We start from the raw sequence: 11,568 nt of genomic DNA on the forward strand, positions 1-11,568 counted from the left end.
AACCTAGCCTTTATATCCCTTTTGACTCCCTGCCAAACTCTGCCCATGTCATGTATCTCCTCCTATAGTAGTGGACGTACAGCTTCTGTCACTAGTTACAGTGGGTTTTTGTCCTGATAAGAGAAACACTGGGGAAGATAACAACATAACCTGCGCGGAATGAAGCAATGTAGATGAATTTATTTTTAAGTACCAAGTGTTGGAGACAGGATGCTGTGTTGTGATGGGCTGATGGATTTTAATGCTAATATGAATACCTTTACCATGGTATATACGTAGCCAGAACATAGTGTGAAATGAGGCGCCAACACACAGTTAGAAATCACAAAGAAATGAGACATTTAATTGTCTGGTGGGAATGACATTTTCCACAACTGAGCATAGTTGTACTTTGGGGAGAGCTCTATTGAGTACTTGTGATTTCAAGCTTCAATATAAACCCTTACAGTAATCCTTCCAGATCTGATAATGCATCTTTTCTGATATAGTCTACAATTTCTGAGCATGCATATCATTGTTTCTTTGTGTTTGTGTTGTTGTTGGTGCATTAGGAATTCTGCACCATGAGTATATGCTGGTCTCATCTCTTATCTTGTCCCCTCCTTCATAGGTAGAGATGCGAAAAGCTGTCACTGACTTCATTCAGGAAGAGTTCCAGACGCTGAGGCTGCAGGCAGAGTCACTGCATCAGCACTTCCAACCCAGGAGATAACTGAAAGCCCATAAATAATTGACTCCTTAAACGATCAAAACACCAGAGATAGCTCAACTCCGAAAATAAGCTCACCCCTGAGATAACCACACCTCTCTGTATGTAATAGCTGAGGCTGGGAGCTAGGGGTGCCTGGGAATCTTCAGGGGTGGGACAGGAACCTAGGATACAAGATATCCTTAGTTTGGTTAGGCAGATGCATGGAAAAGAGATGTGGGACACAGTTCTAATGTGGAGCCTCAACCCCTTTTAGTGTGTCTCAATTTCAGCGTATTCTTTTAAGTGTGTGCAACAACTGTCGCAGGTGCATCAAGGCAAAGTTGGTCTTTCTGCTTGCTTTTTGCTCCACAGTTTCCATTTCAGTTGTATGGGCATTTCTGAAGGATTCCTGCTCTTGAGGCTCCTAGGAATAGGGTACTAATTCTGTATAGAGGTGAAAATTAAGGCACTTTTTATCTCCATCAATACAAAATGACCTTGACACCGACTTGGTAATGTGTCAAGAAAAGAGCCAGGCATTGCAGATGTCTGAGAACATGCCAGAGAATTGACTAAGGAGATTTAGTGCACGTGAAGGGAGCTCCATCCTGCAATCATCAGGATATGTCTGTTTGCCACTGCCTGCTTTACGATGGCACTTTTTTAATCTACCTCATATAGGAGAAACGGCTCAACTATGACCGGATTATCCACTTCTTATTTTTCAGGGATTTCATGACTGTTGCTTTACCTAGCAGCAATGTTACCTCGGATACTACAAGTTCCACAGACTCCAACCTCGGAGCATAGCTATTCGCCCAGTTCTGTCCATGCCAGAGGCTCTAACTTGAGAGCAGACCTCTTTCCCCCATTGATCCTCCTTTACTATCATTGGTCAAACCGTTTACTGGCAGTAAAGTGCATTGACTCACTGTGCTTCTAAAGAATGGCCGTGAAGTTTAGGCACTTCTGTAATAGATTCCCTTAATAATAGGTAAATGTCTCCTCTTTTGTGAAAAACCCAATCTGATGGATTTATCAGTAATCTACATATTCTGAGGTCTATCCTTGATCCTATGATGCTTGGTTGTTCGCTGATAAGGCGACAACAGTAAAAGTAGTGCATGCAATGGTAGAGTGGTTGTAAATTCAGTTCCCAGTGGCGCTGGAAGACAGAGAACCGTTATAATGTAACCCATTTGCCATCTTCATAACATCCATTTGGGAGGTAAAGAGACGTTTTCCGCACTTTGTGCCGTACAACTGTGCTATCTCAAATTTGCGGGCTATAGCATGAGGTAAAAAAGCAAAAGCCTTAGCAGCTCAGAATCATGGTACATAGCTGCCTTTCAAATGGTGGCATCCAGTGCCAGCTGAAAACTATGGCTGACAGTACTTTCAGAAAAACATGGGCCAACAAAGTCTGCCGCAGCAGTTCAGCATTGTAGTCGACAGTGCCAGTTCAAAATCATAATCCATGGTGCCAGCACAAGGTCACGGTCTTCAACTGTAGCTTGAAATTCTATTCCATTATGCCACCTTACTTTCATCTTCTAGAAGATAGCTCGTCCAGCCACTGTGCATGTTGAAAATCATGGCAGACAGCACCAGCTCATAACCAGTGAGCTTCGCCAACCGAGAATCTCGATTGCTGGGGACTGCTCAAAATCATGGTCCACTTTGCTACCTTAAAATCATGAACCACAATACCAACTCATATATCCACAATCCGTTACTCCACTTGAAATGGCAGATGGTGTCCCCTCCAAACCTTAGTCAATGGCACCGGCTCAAAGTCCTAGTTGATGGTCCCGGCTAATAAGAATTTTGACAGTTCGAAATCATGATGAAAAGTAAGCTCTGACTGTTTAGGAAACGCTCGGACTTGTAATCGTCACCAGTCAAGGTATGGTCCATTGTGCCAGTTCAAAACCGCAATCTGTGATACATGCTTAATAGCACAGTCCATGGTGCCAGCTGAGTTTGCTCTGTGGCTCAAAAACATAGCACAAAGCACTAGTTTAAACAGTTCATGGCACCATCTGAAAACCACACCAGTTTGTTGCGCCAGCTCAGAAATATCGTTCATCGGGCCAGCTTAAAATCATAGAATATGGAAGCCTATGCTGTTCTTTGAAAATAAAATCACAACCGTTGGCATTTAATCAAAATGTTTTGGTACTAGCATGAAATCATAGCCCATGTCATGTCCCCAGCTGAAAACCTTACTGGATTGCATTAGGCAAGTTTTGCAGTTTACTGCCCAAGCTCAAAATCTACAGCCAATGGGACTAACTCAAAATCGTATTCTATTATGCCAACTCAGCATCCTCGTCTCATTTGGACCTGAGCCTTCTATTATGGTTTTCAATGTAAGCTGGTCTTTTTGTATAAGTGGAGATCAAGAATGGCGACCATAGAAGAATAGTTTTGGATTTGTTTTTCTTTGGTGTCGGCGTACCTGTGCAAGTACTGGATTAAATTGCAGACCCCTTCCAGAAATGCAAATGCCCGCACAATTATTGTTTTTGTTAATGATTCCTTTCTTACATGTCATATTGTCTATACCGTGGCTTGATGTTTGAATGGCTCTGTTCTACATTCAGATGTTTTTATACAAGGAACACTGCTTCATGTACACTGGGGAATAACCTGTTTTATACTGAACATTCTTCACAATGGCCCATTGCTAGTTTCTAGTATGAGTCCTAGATAAATAGTTGTTGCATTCAACACAGCATACACCCTCATAATGTTCCTGATTGTGATGTCATAAATGTAAAGCAGGCCAGGACACAGCCGATCCCAATAGCACAGAGCTGGTAGAAATGCAAAAGAGACTGTGCAGCATACTCATGATTTCTTTTGAAGCCATCTCGAATGTTAAAATTATCACGTTTATCTGGGGATGTCTGGTAATGTTTCACACTTACTAATGTGGCTTGTTCTTCTATGGCCCTCCCAGCACTTTTGAAGCACCCGCCTTTTTTTATACATCCTTCAATTTCATTTTGGGCTTTCTGCATCTATGAAAAATGCTCATGTTGACAAAATGACTCGTTGAAAGGCATGCTCTCAAACTGGATGGTGTTTCAGTGTTTTGGAAAACAAATCAATAACCATTTTACTCTGTGATTGTTCCCTGAACTGCTACGCAGATCACACAAGCTGTGCCCAGCTACTCACTAGTACAGTCTACTTCCATCTGGCCGTGGAATCCTTTAACTTTATGCTTCTCAATTACCCCTGAAGTAGGTCAGGCATTCCTTCACTTGATCATAAGCTTTCCACTGACACCTAAAGCCTTTGACGTTCCTACACTTCTCAATGACCACTGAAGCCGGTCAGCCTTTGACTTTGCTATGCTTCTTAATGACCACTGAAGCTGGTCAACCTTTGACTTGCCTATGTTCCTCTCTGGCCAGTGACGCATGCCAGGCTTTGTCTTTCTTATGCTATTGTCTGGCCAATGAAGCAGTTCACTCAGAGGTCATGAATACAGTTTTGAGTGGCCCATGGGGTGCAGTGTGTTTGTGAACACCTGTATTGCTGAGCTGTCAGATGTACCCCAACAAGCATGCTGTCCTCTGGAAACGGCGTGTGAATGCCCAATAGAAGATGCCCTAATGGTCTTAACTGGTCATCAAGTGTCCCAACAGTGCACTCAAAGCAAACCTGGCTTGCTGTGTTTTTCATAGGATAGTCTTCCACAGAAGCACTTTAAGTGCCTGCCATTTTTAATAGTTAAGTATTTTTTTATTTAAACAAAAAGTATGTGTGTGAATTCCACTTTTTCTGTCCAAGAGTTCTGGTTAGAGCCATTAGAACAGACCAGAACTACATCTAACCTTAAAAGTTGTACATCCCCATAAAATATCAGTTTGCCTAGTGTCCCCTTCTGTCCAAATCTGGTGACTCTAGTCTGCTGATCAGATTGTGACCACAATATTAAAATATAAGCATCAGAGGAGTAGGTCAGATTATAAACCTCCCTGTCCCACAATCTGGTTTAAGAAAATATCCTGGACACCTGTGTGTTTCCCATGTGTCATGGAATCGTCACCAAAACGGGTTTCTCTTTTAGGAGAAGCCTTAGGTTGCCCTGTTGCATGAGATGTACTCCCTATACCTTTTTCTAGAAAGTCTGCATTTTCTTTTGTGAAGGAGAATTATGTTTTTAATAGTATTGAATAACCATGAGTTTAATTTGGCATTGTACACACTGCATGTATGAAAGATAATTCCTCTCTGCCTGCCCCACATCGCCTCTGTTAGGGAATTGTGGTCTGCTGACTGAGGTCACTGAAAGTGCATCAGGCTTTCTATGCTCTTCCTACTGGAGAAGGTTGGTACCTCTCTAACACACACCAGCCTCTTTCAGTAAAGCTGTACTTTGACGTACCCAGTCTACGGTCCTTTCTGTTCTTTCCTTCTGGGGCCCATTTGGGTGGAATCGTCTTTTGATATTATTTTGATAATGTAATCTGCTTTTTCAATAAAGATCTTAAGCCCAATGCATGATGCCTTTGAAAATTATTTGCAGGTTTGAGTTAAGCTTGTAAAGTTACTTGAAGTTTTGTTCTGTGCATATATGAATTTGAGCATTTCTTTGAGTTAGCTTGTACTAGTAACAAATGTAGTTATGCATTGGGTGATTTGTTCGTATAATTTGAACTGCATTTGAAATTTGCCAATTTGCTTTCTCTCGCCCATAGTTTGTGTTGTATATCGGATATTGTGTTAGCAAAGTAGGCCCTGTAAACTGCTATATTGTTAGAAATGTAAACAGACTCGAGCCATAACCTGATGGTTGTTGGAATGAAAACATATGAAGCAGTGCTTCTTTTAATGATACTGCAAAACCAACCATCTCATGGGCGATCAGCCACAATTCCTGCTTGTACATAGTAGACCGAATACAAGCAAATGCAAAGGCATCCTTTATTAGCTCTTCAGCCCTTCCAACTTTTATATGAGGCAAATTAAACAATAGAATAAAGGAACATGGCACGTGTTAGTAAAATATTTATTTTTGCTGCTTTCCTACCATAGGCTTCTTTGGGACACCCTTATGCTTTACTTCCCTTGGTCTTTTGCTCGTTCTTATGGGGAAACTGATCTGTCCATAAGACTATCTGTGCTGAGAGTCAAGGGGCCTCATTACACGGATGGCGGTGAACCATGGCGCTATTAGCTATTAGCGCCATGGTTCATGCCAGTAAAATACCGGCACTGCCTTGGTGGAAAGGGGAATTACCGCCCTATTCCAAGGTTGGCGGGGCGGTAATTCCCCCTTCCACCATTGCCCTTCCTCATTCCCATTTTTGCCCCATAGGGCTCTATGGGAATGCGGAAGGTGCTAATTACGGTACCGCAAATTTGCGATGCCGTAATTAGCACCAAGGTCCCTTTGCGGATTGGTTTTTAACACTTGCAAAAAGCAGGCATTAAAGTACCAACCCGCAAAGGGACCTCATACTAAGGCGGTAAGGGTTAACGGTCACCGGTACCATTACCAGTGACCGTTAACCCTTACCGCCTTCCGTGTAATGAGGCCCAATGTCCCTCTTTGTGAGTTTCTTGTATGATTAATTTTTTGTATTATTGTGTTTTAATTTCCACACACAAAACATGTAGAAACCTTTCACAAACTATGAAAATATATAAAATAATTCTTGTACAAAGATAAAAATAGTCTTATTAATTTACACATTTAAAAAAAAAGATTGATAAGAAAAGGAAATATGGGAGGAAAGAGAAGAAAAGGAAAGGGGCAAACATGTTCCAGATTTTGGAGATCAACATACAAAACTTTTTTTACCCCGGCCCTTTAGTCCTCTCCTTAACTCCCTCAACTGCCCCCAATTTCATATCTTGCAGTCTTATCAGTATTTTAGAGAGGAAACTACATAGTGCTAGGATCAGAGACTATAGATCCCCTTTCATAAGACTGCACCATGGAGCTTCATTACCTGCATCAAGTTTGAGGTATTTGATTCTGTCTTCTTTCAATGCCCTACAGCCCATCACCAGATGTTTTATTGTTTCTATTATATCACTCCTCCCACAGAGCCTACATCCTATATTTCCCCCCACCTCGGTCCATCCTCTCATTCTCTCTAATGTCGGCACTTGGTTTATATGAAAACGGAGATACAAACTCCCTAGTTTTGGGCAAGGAAAGATGAGTAAATAATTTGCAAGATGATCCCTTTTATTATTACGTTTTGCATATTCTTTGCAAAGTCTGTATTTTCCCAACTCATTTATAGTTTTAGCCCATTCATGTTGGAATAATTTCTTTTTTGCCTTTGTGGGATTTGTCATCAATTCTTCTTTAGAAGAGCCTATGTCAAGTAGGAGATCGTGCATTTGTTGTTTCACTTTAGTAATTGAGAACCCAGAATCACGATTTTTCTCTGTGATCCACCCTTCATACAGAGATTGTGCCAGTGGGTTTAGCTTTGATAACCTCCTCCAAGTTGCTCTAGTAGACAAGGATACGAGCCCAAACTCATGTCCTATCACTACATTGGGCAATGAGGTTGCTAGGCCCAAGGTCTTTTCCCGTAACATGCCCATTGTTGTATTTAGCTTGTCTCCCAAATAATTTAAATTGATGTCTTTGCCATATGATATAGTAGGTTCTACCTGCAAGAGGTAGAACTGTATTAATGGCTTTAGAGTAAATTGGCATAGCTGGCAATGGATATGTTTAGTTTTAGCTAGAATCAGGCTATATTTAGCCTCGATGTACAATAGCCCAGATTGAAAAGGAAGTTGAATTTGCAAACTCGTACCCAAAGTAGGTCAATGAGTTTACTCTCTCCATTCGATAGCCCCCTACCTGCCAGATCATGGTCTTTGGTACTCGCTTAGTCGAGAAGATTAGAACTCTCAATTTTTGGCCGTTGATTTTTAGATTATTCTCTACTGCGTAAGAATGGAACATGGCTAGCTTCCACTGCAGACCGATCGGTGTAAGATCAAAAAGAACTGTTGTCAGCGAAAGCCAGCCAGTCCAAGGCTACTTACTGTGCCCAGCCTTACTGAAATTGGGCGCCCACCCTTCCACAGGTTACTTAAATTGAAGTGTAGAGGTTATAGAGGGTAGGGGCTACCACACATCCCTGTCTCAACCCAACTGATGTAATTACGGGGGTCATCGCTGCACCCTCCCTATCCAATCTCACTCTCACCGTGGTATCAGTGTGGAGAAGAGCGAGCAGCCGAAATAGATGGTGAGAAACACCTTGTGCCACAAGATTCATCCATAGCCGTCCCCTACTGACCATGTCAAACGCATTTGACAGGGCAATAGAGGCCATAGGGCGTTCCCATCCCTGAGCGAAATCCCACTTAATGTTGTGTGAGTAATTTAAGTGCGTTTATTGGGGTTTCAATTCTTTTAACAGCAAAGTGCCAAAAGTCTTACTGGAGGAGTCAAGCAAGGCAACTGGCCTAAGTTTCTTGGATTTTGTTTATCCCCCTTCTTATGAATGTGGATAATGAGGGACGGTTTCCAGGTATCTGGAACCCTATAAGAAAGAGAATTATTTCTAAAAAGGTGTCAAATCAGCGCGCCCATAGTTCTGCTTACCTTTTGATCATGAATGGTGGAATATTGTCAGACAATGCTGCTCTTGAAGGCTTTGCTTTACCTATGGTCCAACGAACATCTTCTAGATCCCAATTAAATGCATCTTTCCCTTGCTGTGGATTCCTACCAAAGTCATAGACCTCCATCAATGGGAGGGAATACTTTTCTCTCCGATATTGCTCCCAAACCTGGGCCTTTATCTGACAATCCTCTGCCGATTGAGGTGTTGTCTTTGTAACATCCCCCATGATTGCCCAGAAATTTTACGTGTCATTGCCAACCAGGGAATCTACCATCTCCTGGCTTCTTTTAATGTGACTATCGCACCTGATAAATTTAAGGGATCTCTTGTACTCCAACACGAATTTCCTCTTTGCTTCCCGAAAAGCGGACCCGGCAGTTATGAGTTTGTGACTCGCTCTAATATCAGCTCTCTATTTTGCCTTAGCCTTTTGGATACTTATGTCATAATTAATGGTATACTTTGAGTTTCCCTGAAAGGTACACTTGCCACTCAATTGGCCTAAACACAAACACAATTTGTTGTTATAATTGCTAGAATTTAACACCTCACCACTTTCCGACATGGTGTCCAAGTCTTTTTCCCAGGCTTTGGTAAAGATCCTGTATGCCTTCGAATTCCATTTTATAGCGCCCACTCCCCTAGCTAAGGTTGTAAAAGCTAGGGTGGGTACAAGATCATGGGCCTCATTCCGAGTATGGCGGTAAGGGATACCAGTCACCGTTAACGAGACCGGTGCCGGTAATCGCTTACCGCCACATTCCGAGTTCCCTTTCGCCCTCGTCCTTAACGCCTGCTTTTAGCAGGCGTTAGGGACGAGGGCGCAAAGGGGCTTTTAAGCCAATAACGGTGACCGTAAAGTACGGTCACCGTTATTTGCAATTTCCCCATTCCCATTAAGCCCTATGGGGGCTCATTTGGGAATGGGGAAGAGCCCTGGGGAATGGGAAATTACCGCCCTGGTCAACTCGGAATAGGGCGGTAATTTCCCATTCCACCAGGGCGGTGCCGGTACGGGTCCGGCGCCGACCAAGGCGCTAATAGCGCCATTGGTTAGCGCCAGACTCGGAATGAGGCCCCATGTGTACCAAAAGGCAAATTCAAGGTGAGATGTATAGGGAAATTATCACTTCCCCCACAGTTTCCCCGTGTAGGAGCTTCTGATATTTTACCTAGACTACTCGAGAGAAAAATGTGATCAATCCAGGAGTTTTTAGTACCCCGCCTCCAAGTATAAAATACCTCCCAGATTACCCTCTGTTTGGATACACAAGTGCATATCCCAACTCGCTAGAAGCCTTGACCAAAGCCATCCTAGATTTTTATTTTTCATTTTAGGACCCCCCTCCCAGTCCATAATTTGGCCCCCTTAAGGTTTACACAAATTGCATTTAAGTCTCCAGCAAGTATAATATGGACATTTCCTGGTCTCCCCAGCCATTCCGAAAGCAAGGTGTCCAAGAGGCCCTGTGTAGTCTCAATTGATGTTCTTACATAATTACTATATACATTTATAATCAACAACTTTGTAGTAGTCTGAGGGATGTAGATGTTAACTGCCATAAGATCTTCAGAGGGCATCTCAATCCCCCAGTGTGTACAGTTCCGTTTTAGTTCAACTGCTATGGCCATTCCTCCCTTGGGGCGACCCTTTACCCCCCTCGTAGCATATTTACAATATGTAGTATATGCTATCAGTTCACCGCTATCCACAGCCATAGTTTCTTGCACCAAAATGATGTTAGGTAATTTATGAGCAGACATGGCTTTCCCCAACAGTTTGTGGTATCCGCAGATGTTCCATGTCATAACCGTGGTCTGGTGACTCTAAAAGTTGCTGCTGACTAGCCTTTGCTTTCTTAAACATCTCAATGGCACCCTTTAGCCATGTCCAATCATCCTGTACTGTGTTTTCAACCCTTTTGTCACCTGCCATTTCCTGTGTCAGTTGCATTTTTGTTGCTGCCAGCTGGACCAGTGTTTAAGAAAGCATCTATTTCGTCTTGTGAAGTCAGTTCTTCCAGCTTGTTTCCTACTGTTTGTAAGGCCTCTTTATTATTCCAAACCATTTGGGCAATTAGGTTTCATGAAAAGAAGAAAACTGACCGCTCAGCTCCCTTTTTCGGAAATGACACCCGGATGTCTTCAGATGGTAGTGCTCTAAGTTGGGGCACATCCTGAAAGCCTTTAATTATTTGTCTTCTGTTCATTTGAAGATTTTTTTCATTGTTCTCTCGCCTCCATCCCATTTCAGTACCCTGAAAGATTTGATTATCCCTTTTTGGGGGAACCTCTGTAGTATCTGTATCGCCTTGTGCTTTTTTAAGTCCTCCTGAGGGTACAATGGATATAATGGGGGAAGTTGTTACGTCCAAACTCATATTTTCAATTCTCACATACTTCATCCTGAGTTCTGAATCCGGGATGTTTGTTCTTTCGTCCTCCCCCATAGGAGGCTTTGGGTTTTCCAGAACCGGTGATTTTTGGCTGGTTTGTTCTGTCTGGAGTTTCCCATACTTGTCCTGTCTGCTTTATCCTTTAACTTTTTTTGGAGAGTCCCTGGTTTGCCATTCTCTTGTTGACGAGGCCTCTAGGAATTTCCTTGAATTTTTTTTGTTATTATTTCTGTTGTTTTCTTTTTCCTTCTGGAGACTTTTACCCACCCCTCTGGCTCCTGTTCGTTTTCTGATTGATCCAAATTTCTCTCCATCAGAACTTCTGCTGTGTCCCCTGTTTCCATTTCAGTAATTCCCTGTTGGACACATAGATCTACAAGAGGTGAGGGTGAGTCCGGTGTTTTGAGAGCCTTCCATGTTCTCAGCATTTTCGTCCTCCAGGATAAGATTACCTCATCACTCTCCCCTTTCCGACCCACCTGAGTAAGGGTTTGCGTAGTGACATGTATCTTTTCCTGAACCTCACTCCAACTCCTCCCGCCATGGTTACCACAAGGCAAACCAAGAGTTTCATTTGGTGGTAGGCTCAGCTGTTGTAGCAGTTGGTTGTTTGCTCTCGACTCTAAAGTCCTAGGCTTAAGGGGGTTTTTACTTGATCCAACCGATGTAACCCTGCTCCAAGCTACACAGCTTCTCGGCATTTCCCTGGGCAACTTCCTTCACATTGTCGTAAAGTCGCAAAAGTGATTCAAGCGCCAAATGCAGTGCAGAAATTGATGCAGGGCGCAAAGTGTCCATTTGCTACATGATATTAGAATCCCTTCTCATAGAAATGTTTTTGGGAGTAAAGAAGTGTTCA

General features: G+C 42.7%; 1 protein-coding gene across 1 annotated transcript in view; it reads left to right on the forward strand.

The window, feature by feature from the left end:
- The window catches only part of TAFAZZIN (tafazzin, phospholipid-lysophospholipid transacylase), a 212,134-nt gene extending 206,929 nt beyond the window's left edge, over nt 1-5,205 (forward strand). The window contains exon 11 of the mRNA XM_069645466.1: nt 611-5,205. Coding sequence (XP_069501567.1) covers nt 611-712 — 102 coding nt within the window. The 3' untranslated portion in view covers nt 713-5,205. The remainder of the gene's footprint in view (nt 1-610) is intronic.
- Nucleotides 5,206-11,568: the final 6,363 nt, after the last annotated feature.

Source organism: Ambystoma mexicanum, chromosome 2p, assembly GCF_040938575.1.
Source record: "Ambystoma mexicanum isolate Mex_15411 chromosome 2p, UKY_AmexF1_1, whole genome shotgun sequence".
NCBI classification, from domain to species: domain Eukaryota; kingdom Metazoa; phylum Chordata; class Amphibia; order Caudata; family Ambystomatidae; genus Ambystoma; species Ambystoma mexicanum.